The sequence below is a fragment of the Helianthus annuus genome, chromosome 14 (genome assembly GCF_002127325.2).
Source record: "Helianthus annuus cultivar XRQ/B chromosome 14, HanXRQr2.0-SUNRISE, whole genome shotgun sequence".
Taxonomy (NCBI): domain Eukaryota; kingdom Viridiplantae; phylum Streptophyta; class Magnoliopsida; order Asterales; family Asteraceae; genus Helianthus; species Helianthus annuus.
The window spans coordinates 139,299,822-139,326,430 of NC_035446.2; the positions used below are offsets into that span (position 1 = coordinate 139,299,822).

Consider the following 26,609-nt stretch of genomic DNA (forward strand, 5'->3'; position numbering starts at 1 on the left):
AAAACGTACAAGAAACGTGAATCACCTTTTGCCTTTCTCTCTCTACTTTCTCTCTCTAGCTCCTATCTCCTCAAATGTAGCAAATGGCAAAAGTCTCAAAAGTTCTAAACTAAAGCCTTATACCTCCTATATATAGGCAAGGCTTCTAAGCTAAGTTTAATGAAATTACAATTATGCCACCTTGCTTTTTCTCCTATATTTTACAATATAAAGCATGGATTTCTTCAGTTTCAGCTACGGACGGAATTGACGGAGGCGATAGACATAAATGCACCAACAAGTTGTATTATGTGGAGTATCTATTAATAATCGAGGTTTAATCGATGTTTATCGCTTTATCGCTAATCGCATTACAATCGCATTCGCATTTGCAACTTGAATTATGCATTCTGGATATTGTTTTACGTGTGTGTGCTATTTATATGTTACTTGTGCAGGTTTATTTATGTTTTGTGGTGATTATTCGAAAACGCAATCGCAACTCTATCGCAACGCAATCTAATCGTAAACGCTAAACGCAAGTTATTTATGATGATTGTATGTTAGATATAGTATTTGTGGGAATTATTAATCAAACCTATCGCATTGCTTACTCACAACGCATCACAAAACTCAACGCACAAATCGAAACATCGAAACGCAACTCGCCGGAGCCAATCGATCGGATGGCCATCCGATCAGTTTGCCATCCGATCCGCACACCTGCGCCACTTTCCTCTTTTGGCAACCTATATATACCCCCTGTCACATCACAATCAGTGATGTGACAGCTCTCTCGTTCGACCAGCTCCTCCAGCCCACTTTTCCTTCGATTTCTCACGATTGTTGTAAGTTTCTTCCTCAAATCTTGTACTTCTATGATCTAAACACACTCCTTCATCATTTTCACCTTTAAATCTTAACTTTTAACCGTGAAATCAGCGGATTTGAGGTGTTCTAGGATGATGTCATCATGGAGTTCTTATGAACTTCAAGATTTGGCTTCATTCCACCAAGAACAACTCAGATCTGCAGGAACATGATTGAACATTGTTTTCGCATAGATCTAAACGTTTTCAAAGTTAAAAGGATTGAAAGATGCTTTTCCAACTTTCTTTCAACTCTTTTACACTCAATGCACTCAAAAACCGAAAGAATCGGAGCTCATTCAGGCCTTCTACTCTTCTCTAGTGACGTGTCGGTTTGAGATCTAATTTCCTGTCAAAGAGACAACCGATTTCGGGTTGAACATGAACAACCGCCATGAACGGTTAGCTGAACGGACTGGGGTGATTCCCACTTCGATCGGACGACTTGGACATGACGAGGTTCCGTTGCTTAACACGTTGTCATACCGTCTCAATCAAACCGCAAAACTTTCAAAACTTAACAAATTTCAAGTTTGCAAAACGATCAGATTGGGGGACGGATTGCCGTCCGATCGGATTGCCACCCGATCGAACGGCAATCCGATTGGATTGCACCTAGACTTCGACACTTAACATTTTCATATAATTTCAAAGATCATCGGTTTCTAACGGATTGCCATCCGATCAGAAGACCATCCGATCAAATAACCATCCTGCTGTGAACTTGTTCTCACTATAAATGTCTCACCGATCGGATCGCCTTCCGATTGAATGACCGTTCGATCGACAATCTGAAAGGTAGAGATACTTCTCTGCTTTTAAAATGCTACAACGAAAACTTCAAAGCCATCATACACAAACACATCCATCCCAAACGAATGTCAGTCCGACCGAATGGCCATCCGAACAGATGACCATCCGAACGGGTAGACATCCGATCGAATGACCATCTGTTCGGATTGTCATCCGATCGGATGACCATTCGTCACTTGGTTCACTCCTTGCATTGTTTAATGCGCCGTTCTTCGCTTATGTTATCGTTAACTGTTCAGGCTAATCTCTTTGCGCTCCCTTCAATCCAAGAGAGTGTTTATTTACTTAAACTCTATCTGTGAGTATACTCGAACCCTTTTTGATTTATGCACTTTTGGGTGTTACATATGTTACCTATTCAAAACACAATCGACACATAACGCAAACACTATTTATACGCTGACCGTTATTGCATGCTACGTGTTATTCGATGAATGCTTGTATGTTATGTTTACACAGTGATTGTTTCCTGACACCTTAGCAACGATAGTACTATAGTTTGGACTCAACACCTGTCGTGGACAGGGGTTGTTAAGGGCTTTACTTCACGTGTCCCAGTGGGGATATGTGTTGCGCATTCTACAACTCGCAGTCACGTCTGTGCATATTTCATTGTCGATAACCTACTAGCTTTCACATTGCTACATGTTAGATGCTGGTTATGCGTAAATGATTTTCGCTATCAATTATACTATTAATGTAACACCTCGAAAATTTACGTCCTATAATGTATTGACACGTGTCATAAGCCAGAACGTGAGAAAGAATACTCTAGAGGGACTAAAGTTGACAAACATAGAAAGTATGTGAATTCAAGGGTTCAAAATGTCAACAAGGGATAAATATACTTTACATTAACCCTACATGATGCTCATACCTTCAAACGAATAAATCATGGATCATACGGAACTAAATGTGGAAGAAAGTGAGAGATTACAAACTACAGGGGTTAAATGTGTCAACATGTTTAAGTTATACCTCTGAGTGACCTTTTAGCAAACCCGAAGCTTTGTAATGGTAAATTATGCTCACTAGAATGCACAATAAAAGTTTTATAAAGTTTCGGTGCCATATGAGAAGATTATGATCAAATTCGTTTAAAAGGGGTTAAAGCGTAAACGTTAAAAGTTTTGACTTTTCGGGTAATAATAAAGTGACCAAGGGCTTAACACGATGGGTAAATGTTTCGAGGCCCTTGTACATAAATAAGAAGGGCTCATAATGCAAGAAATACCCTTCCGAAGAGCCAAGAGCCAACCTGCAATAATGTAAAAGATTTGAAATCTGTCAGGAAGATTCAGGCGGGCCGCGTATACCTTGTTAAGGTCTTACGCGGGCCGCGTGAGACGCCCAGATACAGAAATGTGTGTCAGCAGCACTGTTCAGCCTTGTAACCGACTTAGAATGATCTTTTCACCAGCATGGGCGACCCCTACTTGCTTTTAGGCCTTAGGGACACTTGTGGATGATCCATGATCAGTAGTAGACTTGTTTGGCAAAGATCTAAGGTGTTTAAAACACTATATAAAGCCACATTGTTGCAACATTGTGTTCATTCCTTCCTTCTGCATTTGTGGAGCTTTCTGGAGCACAAGTGTCTTCCCTAAGCCTTCCTAATCGTGCATTAGACTTGGGTAAGTATGCTTAACCTTTCTTAGTTGAGTTTTTACTTAGTTTTAGCTTAAAAGTCAAACCGTCGTAATTAACGGTTGACTTAACGATTAATCATTAATTGTCCAGTGATTAGTCGAATCAAAGGTAGTTATAAGTTGGTAATCATGTGGGCATTAAACCCTTAAAAGGGCACCCCCTGGTTCCCACTCTAACTAGATTAAATGTCGGGTCAAAGTTGTTTAGAAAAAGTCAACAGAAGCTTAATTTTTGAATTAACATGTAATTAGCAATGTAGAAGGCATGTAACCTATTTTATCACTCATATAACTTGGTAATAAGTATAAGAACTGGTCTAAGCTTGTTTGATCCGACAATTTTCTGTTTAGACCCGGTTCGGAACCGAAAGTCGCAAAACTTTGACTTTTGCTTTGACTTTTGCTTTGACTTCAATTCTGACCCGTTTTAGTAGAGTTTAGAAATGCCTTAGGACTTCCTTAGGACCAGGTTACATGATAGTGTAACCCTCTGTGACTGGTTCGTTGATTGTCCGAGTCGTTTGCACATTTCCATTAAATGCTTAAAAGTTGACCATAATGCCCTTTTGATCATATAACGAGAATTTTGGGAATGTGAGAGAGCAAAAATCTTTTTACTGATTTAGAAACATGCCCCTAAAATTTCATAATGGTTCGAGGTCCAGAATAGGAGTTATGCTAAATAGCGCAATTAAGAAGCCTTTGTTAATTAAACGGCGCACTTAGCATAAAGCCTATCTAAAACCAAATTTCGACACCAAACCTTTTACACACTGATGTAATATAATATTTTGAGATTTTTAAAGATTTTTAATTATTTTTAACCTGCTCATAACCTAAGGTTATGGCATTGATTCGGTAAATACCGATTATACCCTTTTCGGACATAAAATGAGTTCTACATAGTATTTTGACACAAATCCAATTGCTACTGATTTTATATAATAAATAAAGTATTTTGAACTATGTAACCTGATCAGAAAACTCAGATTTCCTGTTTAACCCAGAAATCGCTTAAAATGGCTTTTTACGTGTATTAAACGCATAGTTTGAGTTTAAAACCATTTTGTCATGTAAGGCTCATTACCTACTGATATAACTTGTTAAAGTAAGTGGTTTTTACTGATTACTTCAGACCCGAACATCAGAATTATAAATAATCTCTTTTATAATATTTAAAATGACCAAAATACCCCTACGGGGCTTATATTGTGATTAAACTCGTTTTGGGCATAATGGAAGGTATCCTACTGATATCACAACATATTTAGGGCATATTAACTTAGGAAACCTGTAAATGGCTCTCATGGTTACCCGTTACGCTTTCTGCGCGTTCGGTTCGGTTTATGTAACTAGTTTACATAAATTAGCCAAAACGGGTCAAACCTTATCGTTTTTATCTCAAAATCCAGAAGGTGTTTAGTTCACCCACATTATACAAGTCTTTAAACTTGTCGGGGCTAAAACACATTCTATTCCGGTCTTCGCCTAATCGTGCGTTCGAACCGTATCTTTCGTTAAAACTAACCGGTCTAAGTTTAGGCTTAATTAAAGACCCGTTAGGATTCTAATAGGTTATTATAAACCTTCGTTCCAGAATAGGAGACCCGGTAAAAGCTACACGCACTTGCTGTTTGTGAATTATACTTTGCAAAGGTAAATACTTTTAACTTATTTTCCCTTATACGGGCTTGGGGTACGGTATATAAAATACCGTTTGGTCCAGCATTGAATCTTTAATCGATTAGTGGTTAAATCATTGATATGCTCTGTTTTGAAATGTTTTGTTTGCTTAAAGCCTTTGGGGGGTTAATGACCATGTCCCGGATATCCTTGGCATCATCTTACGAGATGGCCACGACCTGAGCACGGGGTGTAGGCATACACCCGTCGGTGCATAAATGAATAAATAATGTGGTGTGTCTATTGATCTTTAACCCGGTCTACGGAACGGGCTACTGAACGTATAAGGAACATGTAATTCGTTTACAAGTATTATATTCAAATAATTATCCCAAGTTATAAAAGTTTGTGCCACGTGCATTCAAATCAATTTTATTAAACTTTTCAAACTGAGTCGGTTGAATGTATTTACCAGTGTAAACTGACGTATTTTCTCAAAAAGGTTAAGTGCAGGTACTAAGCGAACTAGGCTGGCTTTCTCCTAGCGTCCTCAATAAGTCTCGCAAGCTTGGATGTCAAACTGTTGAACAATATTTCCTATTTATTTTTGATCCCCCTGTGGATTATTTTCGACTGTTTGTGATACATGATATTACAATATTATTCGGTTGAAATATATATATCTTTTGCTTCCGTTGTGCATTTAAATATTGTGTTGTTTGACCGTAATGTTACCAACTACGTCACGATAATCCCCCACCGGGCCCACCGGTGAAGCGTGTAAAAATCGGGGTGTGACAATTAAACTTGTATGCTCAGCTTTACACTACGTGTATTGACCTCTATTTTAACGTATGTGACAGGTGTGTTTAGGATGCTTGCTTGTTATTTACTGGAATCAAGCTAGGATGGAGTCTAGAAACAAATCTAATAAAATCTGAGTGGTCGGAACAGTGTTTGTTTTTTTAGAAAATTATTTGTAATAACTGTTTTATTTGGATATGTTATGGTATGGGACATGACGTTTAAATATTTGGTAATTAATAGTTGTTATGAATACTCATGGACAATCGGTTTCGCTCAGTGTCGCGCCCCGATCATTCCGCCATCGGTCGGGGTGTGACATGAATATTGCTCGAGGTAAGAATCAACCGTCAAGCAATGAAAGTGCATATCCAGAGCATTTAATAACTTCATCTTCTTTAATGGCTGCCAAGTTCCCAAACTCTGTCTCAGCTTTTCAACTCCAAACTAGTAACACCAGTAGCTCGCCGATTCAATCTCCTCAGTGGAGAAACCCAGCGAGAGGTCCAACCACCGCTCAAGTTCCATCTTATCTTGCTTCAGCAACAACCACATCTTCCCTCAAGAACCTTCACCAATCCCAACAACAGTCGAGTAGGTCCCACCCACAATCACATACACAGATTTCTTTCGGTGCAACCACAAGTTCGAAACTGCAACCACCACGTCTGTACAGCAGCGCCTGTGACGGTGGTAGGTCGATTTGTGGTGGTGGATACAGTGGTGGTAGTGGTGGGGCTTGGATAGAAGGTTTGAAGTTTGGAACCCTAATTTCGGAAGGAAAGTGAAAGAGGGGTTTATAAGGTGGGAGGAATAAAGGGTAAAAGGACATAAATGCCCTCACGTGCTAAGCACATGATAAGAGTTAACTTAAATTTCTAACATGATTTGGGGTAAAGGTCAAAACATGCAACAGGTTTTCCAAATAAATGATTGTGACTGTAATTATTGAAATTAAAGGTTATCCATTACAACCTGCTACAAAAATAAAGGACGAAAAATGTAATTTACCCAATAAAATACAATACTTATAATTTGAAATATAAAACTGAACTGAAATTTCAACAACTTTTGATAATATATAAATCCAAATCGTTGGTACACCATGTCCCTTGGGTTGGGTATTAAACAAGGGCCTACCGTCCTCAAGTGTTGTGCTATTAGACCATGAGTAGTGGAAGGGGAAGATAATGCCTCCATCTTAGGGCATTTTACGCTATGTGGCGGTCCAGTCAGCAAAGGGGCATTATTAGGCGTTTTCTAAAATGGGTGTAGTGGGGATGGGACATTATTGGGCATTAAATAAAATAAAGAAAAAACCCCTAAAAATCTTATTGGATAACAAAAGGGAGATGAAAGATGATTGGACAAGGAGAAGGGGGCAAGGCATGGTTTAAAAAACGCTGAAGCAATTTTTTTTCAAAAAAAAACGCAAAAAAAACGCCCCATGTAATGGGTTCCGAACGTTTTTGAGTGTTATTTTTGAATTTAATTTAAAAAAAAAGCCCCACTATATATGGTCTTAGGAGCATCTTAAATACCAATACACATTTACGTCCACCATAATGTTGCTGAATTTTACCAATATCAGTACTGGGCTAAACTGTTTCGTTTTTAAGGCCCAATTAAGAATGTATACTCGTTAAAACCCAACTTAGGCTTTATCTTATTTTTTTAATAATAAAAATAACCTTTCGCTTCTATCTGGTGTTTTTACTTTTAGTATAGAGTGGGCCGTCTTGACAAGTTAGTCTAGTGCTTAGTCATTTGGTTTCTTTTTTTGAGGAGGTCCTAAGTTCAACTCCCACTGACCACTAGCATCACTTTAAGGACATTGGTGGTGGCAATGAAGTTTAGAACCAGGCATCTCTGGAGGTCGCCAGTTCGAAACTGAGCCGAACCGGGTTTTACCGCAGTGGGCCTTCGGACGGGTGGGTTTCCCCGAAACTGGTGGCTTGGTGGCTCAGGTAAGCATTTGACTCTGACCGTTATGGAGAAAGGGATGCATTTGCTCAATTGAGGGCATCCGAGAATGCTTATCTGGTGATTTAGTTGGAGAGAAAAATATATAATGGGTCATCAAAATTAGTATGGTTCACATGAGGTATATACAACACACAAAAATAATAGAAACGAAATTTTTAACTTTATTTATCTTACTAAATCGGTCAACTAATACAAGTCAAAGATGTTATATACTCATCCATATATTTAAAAATCCGAGTTTAACAAAACCTGTAATCTTGTTAAAATTACAATTCTTGTAATTTAAACTTGGATTTTCATACGAATAATTTACTATTGTCATTTCAATCAATTTTCACCAATAATTGATGTTTATAACACAAGTTGTCATCAAATTACAATGTTGATCAACATCGACCATGTTAACTTAATAACTCGCATACTCATAATCTTGGTTAGGTTATATAATCAAAATTAAAACTACCCCGAATGTTGTAATCACAATAGGATGTTTCTAAGTTGATATCATACATATGTCAACTTTCAAAAAAATCATCTATTTTCAAAACTTTCTGAAAATGGGAAGAAGTTACGTAAAGGTGGATTCTCACTTCTAATCGTCCGGAGATGATAGAAACACGTTTTAATCACTCTCATAACCACCATCAATTGACAGATCACACACATATATGTAACAAATGTTTCTTTTGTTTTTTTCTTTCTAGAACGGACCTACCTTGAAAATTATCTAAGGATTTTAAATCGTCTAAATAACGCATATGATCCCTTACATGTGGTTCATTGTGGATTTTGAACTAAAAGTTTGAGCATTTTCACTCTTTGTGTTTTAACCTTAATTGTTAACTCCTCTTATTCACACCCTTTGTAATCTCATACGAGATCAACTATCGGACTATTGGCCATCTCTAAAGATTGTATTTGTGAAATCTCAAACTTGTTTTATAAACACTTATATGATACAAAATGAAGATTTATGATTAAAATATTATACGAAGTCAATGAAAATCCCCAGGTATGTAGTTAAAAAACTACATGTAATTTCAAAAGAACGTTTATAGACCTCTAGAGTTATTCTTGAGCTTTAGATTTTGGGTTTTCATATTTGTTTTTAAAACACTTTTATCCAGAGTCTTTATTCGATTTTAGTTTGTTATAGAATGACAGGTTAGGTTTAGAGTATGTCTGGTTTATTTGTCATGTCAAGTGTTTGTATTATTCTAATTAGAGGATAAATTTTGACTCAATATCAATATTAGTTAAACATTAAAAAACTATCAATTGATTTGATTTTCATGCTCAATGCGTCACATAGAACCCCTCTTTGTTACAATTAAAACAAACAGGGACTAACAATTTTTTGATACCATTCGAACAACATCAGTACCAATATCGTATGATATCTTATTTATAAAATGACGTCGATTATCCTTTTATTTTTTTATTGATTTTTTTATAATAATATATAGCTTTATTAATATTCTATTATTTTAATAGTATAATAGTTTATTATATATACTTTTAATATTAAACACATTTTTATTTGTTATTTTAACCTTTATCAATTTCTTTTTCTTAACATCAATTTAGTGCAATGAACCGGACGACTAATGATTGGAAACCTGCAGCGAAACGCGTAAAACTCCCACTAGTGTTAAGTAAGAATAGAGAGATGAAATGAATAGTTTGTAAGATCATGTGTAATGGGGCGTTTTATAACAGGGAAGAGGGCCATGGCACCCCATAGCACCGCCCAACACCGAAACAGGGGGCTCTATGGGGGTGATTTTTGATGAAGCTGCTATGGGTATCGCGGCGTGAGAGGAAGAAGAATTAAAAAAAAGGACCGTTACAACGGTTAGAAAATTAAAAAAAAAATTAATTCTTTTTTAATATCTATAAATACTACCCATATCTCCTATTTTTTTTTTAATTCATAACACTCTCATCCCCTCTTCTCTACCTTTTTTTTAGAAAAATTTAGAAATTACTCCCATTTTCTTCTAAAAACATAATGGGTTCCCCATTGGAAGATTCGTTCACCGATATTTACCGAAGATTTTTTTCACCCGAAGAAATCGCAGAGGAGGAAGAAGCGGTTACGAGTGCATGTACTCTTACGATACAAGCAATGGAACACGTTCAGCGTTCTCCTCCACGCCCCATTTTGAGGTGCGTCTTTATCTTACGAGATCGTGATGCCGTGAACGAGCGATTGATGAAAGACTATTTTAATCCCACACCGGTTCACGGACCCAATGTTTTTAGACGGCGATTTCGGATGAGCCAAATGTTATTTTTGCGCATTAATAATGATTTGGAAGCTAAGTATGACTTCTTTAAGCAAAGAATAGACACGAGAGGATATTTATGGTTCACCTCAAAGAATGGACGCGAGAAGATATGACTTCTTTTTTATTTTATTGTAATGTTTTTTTTTATTTAATGAAATGGTTTTTAATTTTATAAAGTTAGAAATTAATTAAAAAAATTGAAAATTAATTAATTGAGTAATGATGAGGTATGGGTTTTATGACTACGGATTCTAGTGATATAACATCTCCTAAAGCCCCTCTATGACGTGACGCAACACGTGTTGCATAACGCCCAAAAAGAGTGAGTACAAATTACCTAAGACTATGGGGTATTGGGCGTGGGTTGGGTAGAAACGCCCAAGTCACCACCCCGAGTGGGCTTGGGTTTCAGCGTGGCCCCTTGGGCGGGGGTTTCAGCCCGGACGTTGGGCGGGGCTATCAAGATGACATGGCGGGATCTCATTGGCCAAGACAAGTAGCCGTTTGGGCTAGCCGTTGGCCAACGGCTATGTGTTTAAAAAAAATTATTTTTTCACTATAAATATTCACACTTCTATTCATTTTTTTACCACAACTACTCCACTTCTTCTATAATCATCTCTATCTTATTTTTAAAAAAAATTCTCATCCAACCACAATACGAAAAATGAATCCTCGTAATCGTGGTTTTGACCCGAACAATCCGTGGGCATACCAAGAAACACCTAGCCCACCATCCAATCGTCCAATTGCTCCCTTTTTAATACACTCCATTATGCCGGATATGGCTGGTTACACATCGTTTATCTCGAATCGTTTGTATACTAACTTCCCTCACACCGACGATTCTATACCTAGCCCGATTCCACAAACGCCCATCAACCTTTCCCAAACCGAAACCGTCCCCAAAACTCAACCCCCCATCGATGGTTCTTCCGCATCCAAACCCATCAAGAAGAGAATTCACAAGAAAAAAACCGAGGCCGAGAAAGCACTTGAAAACGCCAAACGAAAACAACAAAGATGGGTCCTTAAAGAAGAAGTTGCATTGGCGAGGGCTTAGGTTCAGAAATCTCTACATCCAATTTTAGGTATTTTTAAAAATTTTGTAGCCCTTATTTTAATATTTATGTTTTTTATTATATAACTTTATAATATATTAAATGTTGTTTTTATTAAAATAGGAAATTCTCAACATAGAAACTGTTTGTGGGACGCGGTCAGTAAAGCATTCCACGAAGAAATGGAAAGGGAGCTTTATCGTGAAAATGATAGCTTATCCTCGAAGTGGACCGAGATAAGCGGGCAACTCACCAAATTTAGTGGTTATTTACATAAGGCAAAGCAAAACCCAAAAAGTAGTGAAACCGAAGCCGACTTTGTTACAAATGCATTGGTTACATACAAATCGAATGTGGGGAGCGACTTCCGTGTCATGCATTGTTGTGACATTTGTAAGTTCCATCCCAAGTGGGCGAATATCTCCAGTGGTAGCGAAACTAACATGTCTTCCAAAAGGTCAAGGACAACATCGTCCCAAGCCCAATCGGATGCACGAGATCAAGAGTTGGAGGACGATGTGGATGATTCGCCAAACCGACCAGAATACGGAAGAGATGCCGCAAAAAGGCGCGCTCAAAAATCAAGATCGGGTACGCCGTCGCCTTCAGTTGGGAGTTCGGGCTTGCGTAGGGGAGTATACAGCGATCAGCTGGAAGACATTGCATGCAAGCTAGATACATTTAACGTATTCCAACAACAAAGGGCCGAAATTCAGAAGAGCAAAGAAGCTAAGGATGCCCTGAAACAAAGAAGAGATGATATGAAATTTCTAGCCCAGTCCATCGATCACCTATCAGGTGAAGAGTTGGAACTAATGTTGGAGACGAGAGAAGAGATAAAGAAAAAATATTCCAAGCACTAGGAATTTTTTTATGTAATCGGTTTTTATTTAAAAAACATTATTAAAAAATATAAATTTGTTTATGAAAAATATAAATATGGAGGTTTGGGCTGGTCACGCCCAAACCCCCGCCCCACCATACCGTCTTTAATATGGATCAGCCTAGCGAAGCTCACCAAAGCCACATGTCGTGCCACGTCCTAAACTCCCGCCCCACCATACCCATGGTGTAAAGTAAGAAAGTAAGATAGGAAATGATTATGGGATCCCAATGATTATTTAGTAGCAGAACCCTATCAAAAGCAAATTATACGGATATCTGTCTTCTTCTTCTAGCCTGAAAATACAGTTACCAAGTTTGATCGACTGCGAGAAATGTTATTCCATCAGCATTTTACCAAAATGAAAACCCGATTGGAGAACACGATGACGCCTTGAATCCCAAAATTCCGATTTCGTGTTCGAGTTCGATCGTCGTCTTTAATGGCTACCGATGGTGGCAACCCTAGGGCGGTGAGAAACGCTTATGTTACAGTTCCGGTAGTAATCTAATAATAATGTTATTTGCTACTCTCTCTAGGGTGAACATTAACAAAACATTCATGTATGCATTTGTCATTATCCTCTCACTACTCTGTTTCCTCTAACATCATTTATATATTTATTTATTTTCTTTAATGTGCCTACATTTTAGTTTGCACGAGTAATTTGGAGCAAATGTTAGTAAATGAACCACAGGTGAACCGTTTGGCGGGAAGTTCGTTTGTGTTTATTCGTTATTAAACAAACGAACACGAACAAGAAATTTCGTCCGTTTAGTTAAATGAACGAACATAACAGAGACCGCGTTCGTTCGTTCGTTTATGTTCGTGAACGTTCGGTAACATGTTTGATTGTGTTTGAATACTTCAAAATTCAGACAGATAAAATATTTAATAAGTGTCGGTGTATTATATACTTTGTTGACAAATGCTTGTTTGTGTTCGTTTGTTTTCATTTGTGTTCATGAACATTTATTTGTGCCCATTTGTGTTCATCGACGTTCGTTTTCCTTCGTTGCCTAAAATTGACAAACGAACACGAACATAAAAACTCGTTCGGTACGTGTTCACGAACACATATATTTCCTAACAGTTCGTGTTCGTTCGGTTCGTTTGCAGCCCTACTCTCATGTGTGGCAGTTTATATTTTGTTATTTGTTTATTATTATATTTTTTTTTGTTTCTGTATGTCATAAAACTTGCTTTGAAATGTTTCATAATGCTGTAACAAGCATGGTTATTGTTTCCAGAGTTCAGCAAGAAATTCACCAAAGAGACATGGTGATTCCGGCGTTAAACGTCAAACCGTTGACGGAAAAAGGCAAAAGAAAACGATCGGTAAACAGAATGATGCGAAAATGGAAACAAATAGCCACCCTCAGACCAATGGTTTGGGTTCTTCTGGTGGGCAGACATCTGTTGTTTTGGAGCAGAGTCCTTGTGCCTTCTGCCATTCATCTAAGCAGACAGAGGTGTGTTTACAACCGAACTTTCTTGTATTTCGTAAATGATGTGTTCGTTGAAGAATGCGCGAGTAGATTACCTTGTTTGTTTTGTTAATTGTGTAGGGGAGTGGACCGTTTGTGGCGTATGCTCAAGGGAAAGAAGTAACGGGGAATGCGGATAACTTCTCCAACGTTATACATGTTCATTTAAAATGCGTAAGCTGGTATGCTTTTGACTATCGTAAGAGGATACATAGATAGTCTCCCATAAAACTCTCTGGTGTGGGAACATGTAGGCCCAAATTCGATCTTGAACAACAATGATTTCTTGGTATAAGCAAAACGACATCAACATCTAAGCTACAACTCCATGTCGTTTGTCTAAGCCAAACAACTACCAATATTGTTTGGTTCTACACATTTCGTTTGGAACATTCAGACCAAGTCAAACGACAGGAGGATGTCGTTTGACTTTGGTCAACTTACACAAAAGTCAAACAAATACAAACTTAAACGTTTACACAACGACCTAAAGATATACGTTATCACTAATCACTAGCTACATACACAATGCATCAACAGAACACTAGAAGTAACATTTTATATTTGCAGGACACCTATGATTTATTTTAAAGATGGTCTTATCAAGAACTTAGAATCAGAGATCATAAGGGCAAACAAGCTAAAATGCAGCAGTTGTGGTAAAAAGGGAGCTGGTCTTGGCTGCTGTAGGAAGTTATGCCAAAAAACTTACCACGTGCCTTGTGCGTATGACATCCCTGATTGCAGATGGGATGTAAGTAACCATTTCTGCACAGTTTGGGTATCTGCTGTTATAATTAGGATTAATATCGTATCGTATATACCATCCCAAACTTGACAAATTTCTATATACCCAACCAAAACTAAAAATTTCGTATATACCTATCTTTAAGGAATTTTTAATTAATGACGATTCTACCCCTCTCCATTCAGTTTGTTCTAACCCTAATTCTGGTTTTTATATGGAAATCTGATACACCTGTAAGCAAGTCTGGTGTTAATGTCCAGCCCAATACTTTGAAAATTAGTTAGTTTTCTAGGTTTGACCGTCATCCTTTGAAAATTAATTTGTTTATCGCATTTGTAAATTGGAACCAGGGACCTAGCTTTAAATATAATAAATTAGTTTATTCTTTAATTTGTTTGTCATCCTTGTAAATACTACCCAGCTTCACATATTAGTTTAACATAGTTATATGCATTATCGCATTCATAAACCTGTTAGTGAAAAACATTATGTTAGTCGAACCCGTGTTAATTGAACCCATGTATTATTGCATTCATCATGTATGTAAGTTATACAAGAAAGCAAGAAACTTAAATATAATATTTTTAGAAAAATATTGTTTATGAGTAAAAGAATATATTAAGTTAAAAACAAGTAAAAGGGTAAAATGGTCCTTTATTAAATTGTATTCAACTAAGTAGCACTGGAACGGGTACGGGATCGGGGTACGGGGACGATACGGGAACGAGGAACGGCAAAACTCAAAATTTCAAGATACGGGTACGGCAATAAAAAATATAAAAAAATAAAAATATATTACACAAATTCCAAAAATATTACATCTTCCAAAGGTAATAAATTATCAATAATCAAATCACTTTCAAATTCCGGTTCATCTAGTGAGAGATCGGCAATCGATAGAGAATTAGAGATGATGAGACTTGAGAGTTTAGAGATTAGAGAAGCCAAATATGATAGGTCTATTTATTTAATGGTCGGTTGTTGAATTTGAAAGGGTTAGAACCCTAAAATTAAATGGAAACGGGCTGGATACTTCTACCAGATACGTCCCCGACATTGGAAACATTTAGGAAACGTCCCCGGCGAGTACCCATGGTGTTTCCGTCCCCGACAAGTACCCGATACGGGTACGGCCACATAAATGGAGTCCCCGTGCTACATAGGTATTCAATGAATTGAGTATCTTTGATATTTTAACTATTTTGTAAGGGCATATATGATATTTCCAGTTTCGCTTGGGTATATTTGATATTTTCAAACTATGTAGGGGTATATATGAAATTGTCCGTTATAATTATGCTCATTGTTTTTTTTATTTGTACCAATGTTAGGATGACTTTTTGTTGCTGTGTCCAAAGCATGCATCTAGCAAGTTTCCAAGTGAAGAGAAGGCAAAGTCTGGGAAGAAAGACACTGAGAAAGGGTATCATCTGTCAAATATATATTATATTTTGTTTATCAAATATATTTTATATTCTGTTTATATTAGCTTTTATTCATTTAGAAAAAGAAATGCTAATTTATTTTGTGATTTCTGTCATTCTGATCGCAGAATATCTAGACATCTGAATCCTAGCAAAATATTGTTGAATTATGGAAAGGATTTGGTGCTATGTGGTTCAGGTCTTTCTTCGGATGAAAAGGTTGGTGTACAAAACTTTTTATTACTGAAATTTGGCAATTCTCTCATAGTTTGTTTACTAATAATCAGTAACATTAAAATGCAGTTTGATCTCGTTGATTTTGCAAGTACCAGTGGTGCAATAGTGTCGATATACAAAAATAATGTCACCCATGTGATTGCTGCCACAGATTCAAAAGGTGCATGCACAAGAACATATAAAATCTTAATGGCCATTTTGCATGGAAAATGGATTCTTACAATGGAATGTAAGGTTTCGTTTCGTTTCACTGTATAAATCTTTTAGCTCTGGTAATTGATGTTGGATTTGGGATTTTATTGAACACGTTTGGTTTGTTTTCAGGGATAAAAGCTTGTATGGAAGCTGGACATTTGGTGAAAGAAGAACCATATGAAGTTCTTCTTGACAACCATGGTTCTTGTGGTGGCCCTAAAGAAGGGAGATTAAGACTTCAAAACAATGTAAGATCAAAGCTTAATTATTTCATGTATAGATATGCTGATGTGATTTTGGTGCAAAGAATTGAATATTATGTCTTTGCAGGCCCCAAGGCTTTTCAACAACTTGAGTTTTTACTTCATTGGGGACTTTTTGCCGACTTATAAAGCTGATCTTCTAAACTTGGTTACAACTGCCGGAGGCACAGTTATTGAGACCCGGGATCAGTTATTACTATCAAGTCATGAAGAAGATACAAAAGCAAATGTGAATGAAGTTACTTTGGTTGTTTACAATGCTGACTTTTCATATAATCCTGGGTTTGAAGATGCAACTGCCTTGAAATGCCGAGTGTTAGATGAAGCAGAGGATTTAGCTCAAGAAGTCGGGTGTCAGGTTGTTCCCCATATATGGATTTTGGACTCAATTGCTTGTGGTTTACAACCTTCTATACCAAGGCACTAACTATATCTAATAGGCTCATGGTTTAAACGCTAACTTGCATACATGTTTTTGGGTTGTATGCGTAGCTGATTGTTGCGCATTATAAGCAAGCTACATAGCTTTGGGTTGTATATTGGTTGCGGATGAATTGACATGAATTAGTTTATATTTTTGCTTGATTAATCATGCATTATACCACATGTTTTATAAAGTTTAGATGGTAATTTGATCACCTCTAAGATTATTTACATCTGCAATAACCATAGTTGCTAAAAAAATCCAATGCAAGAGACATCTTATTGCTGACTTTTGTACAAGTTTGGCCCCTATACTTGTTTGGTTATGTTGTTTTATGCAATAAACTTCCATTTTAGCACATTTTTTAAGTATGGGACACACATTTAAGTATGTAATGAGTATCATGTATGTATGATTGATAATGCCAATGTATAATAAGTCTTGGTTTTGCATGTAAACACGTATTTGATGATTGATTGTATATAACAAAGTATGATTTTAACACGATTGATATAAATACGAATTCCCATTATGATCGAAGTCTCGGATTACAATATTAGAAATGAAATACGAATACAAGTTTCCAAATATAGAAAAGTACAAAAATACAGAACGTTACACCTACTTCTTTGAGCACGAGCTCGGCTCAAGCTATTTTGAAAACAATCTTAAACAAGCTAAAAGCTCGGCTCGAGCTCGCTTTAACATCGCTTAGACGAGCCGAAGCTCGACTCGAGCTCGGCTCACTAATGTTATCATTATTATTATATTATATGTAAAAAAACTAAAATTTTATTTGGGTTCATTTAGTCACGAGTCTAAACAAACTTTGTATTTTAAACAAACTTTGTATTTCAGGCTAAGCCCATGGTGAAGTATAGATACGAAAAGCAGAACCCTATTAAAACCAAATTATACGGATATCTGTCTAATAATACTACGAAAACACAGTTACTGAGTTTGATACCGTTAGCAGCATTTACCAAAATGAAAACCCGATTCGAGAACACGATGAATCCCTAAACGAAGCGCATTACGATTTCGTGTTGGATCGTCGTCTTTAATACTTCAATGGCTACCGATAAGGTAAGAAACGCTTTAACAAGTATTGATGTTTCTGATTATCCATCCCCTTGTGATGTAGTTATGTATCTCACTACTCTGTTTCCTCTAACATTATTTATATATTTATTTATTTTGTTTAATATGGCTACATATTTATTTATTTATTTATTTTGTTTAATGCGGTTACATTTTAGTTCGCATGAGTAGTTTGGAGCAAATATTAGTATGTATATGTGTAATGTGTGGTTGTTTATATTTTGTTATTTATTATTATTTTTTTCTGCAAGTCATAAAACTTGGTTTGAAATGTTTCATAATGCTATAGCAAGCCTGGTTATTGTTTCCAGAGTTCAGCACCAAAGAGACATGCTGATTCGGGCGTCAAACGTCAAACCATTGACCGAAAAAGGCAAAAGAAAACGATCAATAAACGGAATGATGCTAAAATGGAAACAAATAGCCACCCACAAACCAATGGTTTGGGTTCTTCTGGTGGGCAGACATCTGTTGTTTCGGAGCAGCGTCGTTGTGCCTTCTGCCATTCATCTAAGCAGACAGAGGTGTGTTTCAAAACCGAACTTTCATGTATTTCGTAAATGATGTGTTTGTTGAAGAATGCGTGTGTAGATTACCTTGTTTGTTTTGTTAATTGTTTAGGGGAGTGGACCGTTTGTGGCGTATGCTCAAGGGAAGGAAGTAACAGGAAATGTGGATAATTTCTCCAACGTTATACATGTTCATTTAACATGCGTAAGCTGGTATGCTTTTGACTATAGTTAATAGATAGACAGACTCCCATAAAACTCTTTGGTGTGGGAACACTAGAAGTAATTTTTTATATTTGCAGGACTCCTAAGATTTATTTTAAGAATGGATTTATCAAGAACCTAGAATCAGAAATCATAAGGGCAAACGATCTAAAATGCAGCAGTTGTGGTAAAAAAGGAGCTGGTCTTGGCTGCTATACGGTGTCGTGCAAAAAAACTTACCACGTGCCTTGTGCATATGACATTCCTGGTTGCAGATGGGATGTAAGTAACCATTTCTGCACTGTTTGGGTATCTGCTGTTAATATCATATATACCCTCCCAAACTTGACAAATTTCTACCAATTAATGAATTTTTAACCCTAATTCTGGTTTTTATTTGGAAATCTGATACACCTGTAAGCAAGTCTGGTGTTAATGGCATAGTCACAGGATTCGCTGCACCCCTGTGTTTCGCGAATCGGATCGCACGTACTGGAATCAGGTACAAAAGCGACACGAACGCCATGGGTTCGCGATACGGATCGAAAAATTAGTGCGTGCCCGACAAATTCGACCCAAATCACTAAATATCACGTACCCGATTGATTAAGTCGGTGTTTTGCTATTGCTCGCCATTGCAACCACAACCCTTCAATAGCACCCCCTTAATGCGCCCGCGGTATGGTTATGCGGGGCGCTGCTGATCTTTTTTGGCTGAGGTGGCATGGAGATGACGCCCCATACCTTGTAGCCTTATATGCATTATCACATTCATAAACCTGTTAGTGAATAAAAATATGTTAGTCAAACCCATTGTTAATTGAACCCATGCATTATTGCATTAATCATGTATGTAAGTTATAAAAGAAAGCAAGAAACCTTAATATAATTTTTTTAGAAAATTTTTAGTAAAAAAATATATTATAAGTTAAAAATGAGTAAAAGGTTTTGGACTCTAAAAAATTGAAGTTGAAGATGTGCATATATGAAATTTTAAAGTTTTAGAGGAATAAGGGTAAAATGGTCCTTTATTAAATTGTACTCAATGAATTGGGTATATTTGATATTTTAACTATTTTGAAGGGCTATATGATATATCCAGTTTCACATGGATATATTTGACATTTTCAAACTTTGTAGGGGTATATATGAAATTGTCCGTTATAATTATGCTCATTGTTTTTTTTTTATTTGTACCAATGTTAGGATGACTTTTTGTTGCTGTGCCCAGAGCATGCATCTGAAAAGTTTCCAAGTGAAGAGAAGGCAAAACCTGGGAAGAAAGACACTGAGAAAGGGTATCATCTGTCAAATATATATATTATATTTTGTTTATATTAGCTTTTATTCATTTAGAAAAAGAAAAGCTAATTTGTTTTGTGATTTCTGTCGTTCTGATCGCAAAATATCTAAACATCTGAATCCTAGCAAAACATTGTCGAGTTATGGAAAGAATTTGGTGTTATGTGGTTCAGGTCTTTCTTCAGATGAAAAGGTTGGTGTACAAAACTAATTATTACTGAAATTTGGCAATTCTCTTATAGTTTGTTGACAGCATGAAAGCAATTATGTTGTTGGAGTCAAATAACGGTCATATTGACTGAGTTTAGCTGCACGTTTGAGTTAGTTGATATTTTTGAACGAGTCTTAAGTTAGCGGTGAGTCAGTCCTAAGTTTGTGGTGGTTGGTAGTCTTTCGTTTGAGTTTTTCTTTGTTTCCGTTGTACTTCTCATGGCTATATAAGCCAGTCTTGTTGATATTGCACTTGAATCTTTCCTATGCATGGTTTAAAAACGGTTCAGGCATACGCCCGAGGCGCGCCTCAAGGCGAAATATCCAAAAAAACGAGTCTGAGGCGCGCCTCAGGGGGTTATTTTTGTATGTGCGCCTCACAGGACTGAGGCGCTAAGAAAAGCTGCACCTTGGGGGATTTTGATGTGTGTTTTGATTTTTTGTGTATTTCATGTCGTTTTATGTGTGTTTTTGATGAATCTGATGATGAAATTGGTTAGTATTTTATTTTTTTTATAAGATATATAATTTTAATATTTATTTTTTAATTCCACCTCGGGAGGCGAAGGGAAAACGCCTCGAGGCACGATTCCGTACTTTTAAACCTTGTTCATATGTTTGAGTTTGTTTCTTTGTTCCAGAAAACTGTCTTATTAAGAATTATATATGTTTTCATTCATCTTTATTAAAGATTCTTTAATAATCAATAACATTAAAATGCAGTTTGATCTCGTTGATTTTGCAAGCAGCAGTGGTGCAGTAGTGTCGATATTCAGAGATAATGTCACCCATGTGATTGCCGCCACAGATTCAAAAGGTGCCGGCGCAAGAACATATAAACTGTTAATGGCCATTTTGCATGGAAAATGGATTCTTACAATGGGATGTAAGGTTTTTGTTACTCTGTATAAATCTTTTTAGCCGTTGGATTTAGGATTTGTCTTGAACGCATTTGGTTTGTTTTCAGGGGTAAAAGCTTGTATGGAAGCTAGAAAGCTTGTGAACGAAGAACCGTATGAAGTTCTTCTTGACAACCATGGTTCTTATGGAGGCCCTAAAGAAGGGAGATTAAGAGTTCAAAATAATGTAAGATCGATAATAAATTAGTGGATAATTGCTTAATTATTTCATGTATTAATCCGTTGATGTGATTTTGGTGCAAGGAACTGAACATTATGTTTTTGCAGGCTCCAAAGCTTTTCAACAACTTGAATTTCTACTTCATTGGGGACTTTTTGTCGACTTATAAAGCTGATCTTCTAAACTTGGTTACAACTGCCGGAGGCACGGTTATCGAGACCCGGGATCGGTTATTACTATCAAGTCATGAAGAAGATACAAAAGCAAATGTGAATGAAGTTACTTTGGTTGTTTACAATGCTGACTTTTCATATAATCCTGGGTTTGAAGATGAAACTGCCTTGAAATGCCGAGTGTTAGATGAAGCAGAGGATTTAGCTCAAGAAGTCGGGTGTCAGGTTGTTCCCCATATATGGATTTTGGATTCAATTGCTTGTGGTTTACAACCTTCTATACCAAGGCACTAACTATATCTAATAGGCTTGTGGTTTAAACGCTAACTTGCATACATGTTTTTGGGTGTTTTAGGTTGTATGCGTAGCCGATTGTTGAACATTATAAGCAAGCTAAATAGCTTTGGGTTGTATATTGGTTTTGATTATGGGGATGAATTGACATGAGTTGGTTTATATTTTTGCTTTGATTAATCATGCATACCGGTATATCACATGTTTTAGAAATTTTTTACAGGATTATTTACATCTGCAATACCCGTATGTCACATGTTGGCCGCTTAAGCGTTCAATTTAGGATTAGTTCTGTGTGATGCATCCTTGTGGTATGTTCAAAACTGGGTTCGCTTGCTAATCACTTGATCTCGGATGTTCAACACTTATTGCATATGTTTCTTTTTGTTCTATACTGATTTAGATGGTTCAAGGCTCTTTAAAGTTAAAAAGAAGATGCTTGAGTGTTAATTTGTTTGGCGTTTTAAGCTAAGATAATCAAATTTGATTGTTTTGATCATAGGATATATGAATTACACTGATTTTGTTTGACCTGTTTATTGAATTTACACTGATTCACTTGATCTTTTTTTAAAAGTTGGAAGCCTTCGGGTCGGTCCTTAATTTGTCGGTTATCCCTGGGTAAGGATCGAGACCGAGATTGAAATCTGTTAAGTGCTAGAACCACTGAGAACCCAAGTAAGTTCAATATGGTACAGGTTTTCGTGTCACCTGTAATATGCTCACCGCTAGTAGCAATGAACAGTTGAAAGTACTTGGCCATAACAAACAAAAACAGGTTCAACATACATCTAAAAATGGTTGGATATCATATCATCATTATAATGAGAAGTAGAGATGTGCATGGTACCCGTTTGGTATCGAAAATCCCCAAAAGTGGGTACCGGACCGGTACCGAAAATGTCAAAAGTCGGTATCCAATCGGTACCGAAAATGTACCCGGTTTGGTAAATTCGGTACCATTTGCTCATCCCTACTTTGCATTATGCATCTTCCAAAGCAGTGGTAGAGCTTGAATGGAAACTCGATGGGGGCCTAACTTAAAAAATCCAAATTGATGGGGGCCTAACTCTTAAGGCTTTGGTTTAGGCTATTGTAACACATCATAAGGCTTTGTTTTACATTACATATCAACTTCCTTAGGTTTTAAGGTTCGTATAACTCTACTAATATAAAACAAAACCGACACAACTTAACTTGAGTTTCCTTGGTTTTTTGGTTTCACATAGACATTAACTGTTGGAAATACTTGGCCATAAACAACAAACAAAAACATGTTCAACATACATCTAAAAATGGTAGATATCACACTGAGTTCATTATCAAATTAAAACCACAAATGTCTGATCACATGAAACTGGGATGAACCGGTCCTTTTGAGAGCCCAACACGAACCTCCATTCCATGGTGCATGTCTGGGGCGCGCATTGTTTCAGTGTCATGGACATCTACAACAATCATCAGCACAAAAGTTAAGACAGAGCAAAGACGTACTAAAAAAAACTGAATAATTTCACTTTCATATTATGTTGTTACCTTGAAGGTAATCTTCAACACCAAAATCTTCCAAAGCTCCTGTCAATGACTCTAATCCAAGCATGGATGATGGTATCAGTCCTGGAGGCCTCTGAAATCTGAAAGTTCAAATGTTTAAAAAGATTAACATCCCTTAGACCATACCAGTAGCTTTTGCTATGCGTGAGATTTTAAAAGGATCGTTTGTTTTGTTTGTTGGATCAACTCAATTAACGGTGTTTATCATGTCAAATCCTTACAGTTGAAGAAACAACTAACATCATGCTGAATCTCTCTTAACATCTCATGTGTTAATTTAGAGGGAGTGAGGGACCTACATCCATCCTAAAAATCTCAGATCTCCTACCAACAAAAGCATACTATCAGAAGCTATGTTGTCAAATGCCCCCAAGGTGCATAGGCTGAGCCCGGAGCCCAGAGCCTACGCACTTATAAAGCGAGGGCTTATTTAAGCTAGGCACATAGTATAAAATACACCATTTTTAGATGTTTTAGAAATGTTTGAGCCTTGTTTAGGGCTAGTATAGGCTGTTTTAGGGTGATTCCAGCCTTATTCAATTTTTATACCATTCTTGACCAAAATTTGGCCAGAAAATGCCCTGAAGCAGCGCCCAAGAACCTGAAAGCTCGCCTTTCAGAACGCAGCGTGTTTGCTGCACAGGGCTGCGCCTAAGCGCAAACCTAGGGGGCTTTTGACAACATAGATCGGAAGTTAAATTTGGTGCATCAATGCATCCAAATCCAAAGATCAATTAAACGAACATGCATCCTGCCAAAAAGTCCTAAATGCAACAAAGTAGGGTATGTGCCCTGGTTAAGATGTTAAGTTGAGGGACTACATTCAATATCGTGTTTGTAAAGACATACGGATGAATGACATTTCGAGCCGCAACCGTTCTGCTAAGTGCTAACTATCATCCGTTGAACATGTGATGGCTAGAGACTTATTGCCCTCATCTGTATTCATGAGTAATACAAACTACATGTCTATATCTTGAATTCAAAATTTTTGTTCAAAGTATTGAGCTGAACCTTACATTTATTTACCAAATTAAACACAGCACATGAACTAATTCACTAAAAAAAATATCATCAGACAAGCAAAACCCTAGTTTTCTTAGATTTTCAAATAACAAGAGAGCGTCCGATAATTTGGGGAAAATAACTACTCGTATAAGAAAACAAAACCTAAATAAAGATGAAACGAATACCTAGAAAGGATTTTTCGATCAAACTCCTGCTTCAAAGGAAAAGCGGATCCGTAAGTGTTTGCAAGGATTTTCCTCTTCATCTGTTCTTCTCTCACATTTGCCTGAACAAATACAATTAATTAACCATAACAAAATATTCTTCAAATAACATTCATACACAATCTAGCAATAATTGGTACCGATTGAAAGGCGGATTCGAGAGGATGAGATCCAACGATGTCACTCTTGACGCCTTGAAGGCCGAAACGGAGTGCATCGTTCTTTAGACCTCCGATCTCGTGCTCGATTGTCTTTGGTGCTTCCATTGTTATGAATATCTATTGATTCTTTGTTTCTGATGCTCTGTAAATACCCTCAAGAGAAAACTTTGTGAGCAAGACACTGATGTGTATAAATACATTGGGCCTCTAATGTCCAATACCGTTAGATGTTTGATAATGGGCCCAATAACCAAAGGCCCATGTAGGTGAGGACTCAGAAGAGGAGTCAGCTTAGTTATATTTATTTTATTTGTATTTTTGATGTTTTATGTTTTAAAAATATGTTTTTTTCCTTTTTTCTGCTTTATTTGTATTTTTTTTATTTAAAATTTAATGGAATTTTTAACTTTTTAAATTATAAGTGTATTTAATAATATTAAATTATATTTGTTAATATATAAACTAACATAAATAAATTATAATAATAATTAAACAATAATTACTTAATCCTTAACAAAGCCCCTACCATCACACCTCTTTTGGGTAATTCTGAGTAAGAAAAAAGTGTGCATATGTGTCACCTACGTGGCAGCACTTTTTTCTCATCCAAGCCCCATAACACATAGCCTTATAGAGTTTGTCTACTTTGTCCCAAAATTAATCGTATATGAAAATTCTCCGTCTGCACTCGTATCTTGCATCCATTGTTGAACACTAATTAATACCTGTTCTAAATTGTTCTAAGCCCGGTATTAATTAGTGTTAACATCCTAACTGACCCAATAATGATGAAAATCAACTCAGACTGAAATGCGACTGATGAGATATTGGCCCGGACCCATGAATAAGCGGTTGGGCCCATGTCACCAAAAGGAGTTACAAAACGCGATTGCCAAAAGGGCTACAAAGCATGACATGCGGTTACATGGTGGCACGATATTATGTCCAATATAAAGCACCACAAGTGACATGACAATGTGTCCACCAATAGAAAGCAAGATATCACTATCAAACGATTATAATCTAGACGGAACAATTTCCAGACGGAACAATTTCCATGATGAAAGCGATATGTAACCAATCCTAGTAGTAAATACGAGTGAGATCGCAACTTGCATTCACCATTCTCTCTCTTTGTTTCTCTCTCTTTGTTTCTCTCTCTCTCTCTCTCTCTCTCTCTTACACAATCATATTTTATCGGTGAACACATGTTTTTCACTTCAAAGTGTAAATTTTACCAAAAGTTTTATATGTATTGATTCCACCCCCGTATTTTTTTCTTTAAAACTTTAACCCCCCCCCCCCCCCACACCCATTTAAAAGTTCAAGATCCATCACTGGGAGAGTGGTCACAAAGGAAAATCCCTTCATCTGGCGAAGCTAACAATGTTTTATATCATGTAGATTCACTCCTTGAAGTAACCCCTGCTACTCGGATCAAAACCTCTTTGGAGCTCGGACCCAAATATTAGCTAATTTGTCTTTGTTTCTCTAGGGACCAACCAATCTCTTACCGGTCCGGTTTACTTTGCGATTGCTCTATCCTTTTATCTTTCTTTGTATGATTCGTAATATGGGTTAGGTTAGGTAAAGTAAATATGATGAAAAGTAAGTCGTTGGTCACTTTGACAAATGATGGTTATGAGATTGTCGTTTAGTTCAGAAACTGTTTAGAGAAGGGTATGGACCCGTCTAATTGTTTTTATGAACATAAATATTTGTATTTATTATATTATTTACCAGGTCAGATTAACTATTAGACTATAGAGTCACCAACTCAACAGAAGTGATATACGAGTTTCATTCACTAACATGTTTAGTTTGTAGAATTTGTTGGAATTGAAATATGAATTCTAAGGATATCATGGTTGGTTGAGAAATAAATGAAGTTGAAATGCATTCCCTAAAATTCCTTCATGTAAAGGTATTCAACATTCTTTCTAAATTGTGAAGGAGTTCAACATAAGAAATTGAAATCTCCGACTACTTTTTCGTCGCCTTCGTACCCCTACCTCGTCCACCGTCATCGCTGCCTGCAACATCATCACCACAC

At 36.8% G+C, this 26,609-nt stretch overlaps 3 protein-coding genes across 8 annotated transcripts; 2 read left to right on the forward strand and 1 right to left on the reverse strand.

Moving 5' to 3' along the window:
• The first annotated feature begins 12,105 nt into the window (after window positions 1-12,105).
• Window positions 12,106-21,796, forward strand: LOC110903917 (BRCA1-associated RING domain protein 1). Of its 4 annotated transcripts, XM_035983321.1 has the most exons (10): window positions 12,125-12,457; window positions 13,209-13,430; window positions 13,527-13,627; window positions 14,016-14,199; window positions 15,525-15,616; window positions 15,746-15,836; window positions 15,921-16,083; window positions 16,179-16,297; window positions 16,380-16,752; window positions 21,623-21,796. In XM_035983321.1, the coding sequence occupies exons 1-9, from the start codon at window positions 12,401-12,403 to the stop codon at window positions 16,737-16,739; spliced, it is 1,389 nt and encodes a 462-aa protein (XP_035839214.1). In that variant the 5' UTR covers window positions 12,125-12,400; the 3' UTR covers window positions 16,740-16,752; window positions 21,623-21,796. The 4 variants fall into 4 exon arrangements, 3 of the variants coding, with proteins under 3 accessions (XP_035839214.1, XP_035839213.1, XP_022005406.1); XR_004879488.1 differs by lacking the exon at window positions 21,623-21,796 and having other exon boundaries at window positions 12,106-12,430; window positions 14,016-15,356; window positions 16,380-16,929; XM_035983320.1 differs by lacking the exon at window positions 21,623-21,796 and having other exon boundaries at window positions 12,126-12,457; window positions 16,380-16,929.
• LOC110903919 (BRCA1-associated RING domain protein 1) lies at window positions 17,562-21,789 on the forward strand. Of its 3 annotated transcripts, none has more exons than XM_035983322.1 (9): window positions 17,562-17,822; window positions 18,149-18,361; window positions 18,459-18,559; window positions 18,649-18,832; window positions 19,782-19,848; window positions 20,026-20,045; window positions 20,786-20,948; window positions 21,030-21,148; window positions 21,250-21,789. In XM_035983322.1, the coding sequence occupies exons 1-9, from the start codon at window positions 17,808-17,810 to the stop codon at window positions 21,607-21,609; spliced, it is 1,242 nt and encodes a 413-aa protein (XP_035839215.1). In that variant the 5' UTR covers window positions 17,562-17,807; the 3' UTR covers window positions 21,610-21,789. The 3 variants fall into 3 exon arrangements, with proteins under 3 accessions (XP_035839215.1, XP_022005408.1, XP_022005409.1); XM_022149716.2 differs by having other exon boundaries at window positions 17,574-17,822; window positions 19,757-19,848; window positions 19,979-20,045; XM_022149717.2 differs by having other exon boundaries at window positions 17,576-17,822; window positions 18,127-18,361; window positions 19,757-19,848; window positions 19,979-20,045.
• Window positions 21,797-22,781: 985 nt separating the features above from the next.
• Window positions 22,782-24,717, reverse strand: LOC110903920 (cyclin-B1-2). Its single transcript, XM_022149718.2, has 4 exons — window positions 24,536-24,717; window positions 24,357-24,457; window positions 23,146-23,243; window positions 22,782-23,057 (listed from the first exon to the last, which is right to left on the reverse strand). Exons 1-4 carry the CDS (start codon window positions 24,659-24,661, stop codon window positions 22,957-22,959), a joined length of 426 nt encoding a protein of 141 aa, XP_022005410.1. The 5' UTR covers window positions 24,662-24,717; the 3' UTR covers window positions 22,782-22,956.
• Window positions 24,718-26,609: the final 1,892 nt, after the last annotated feature.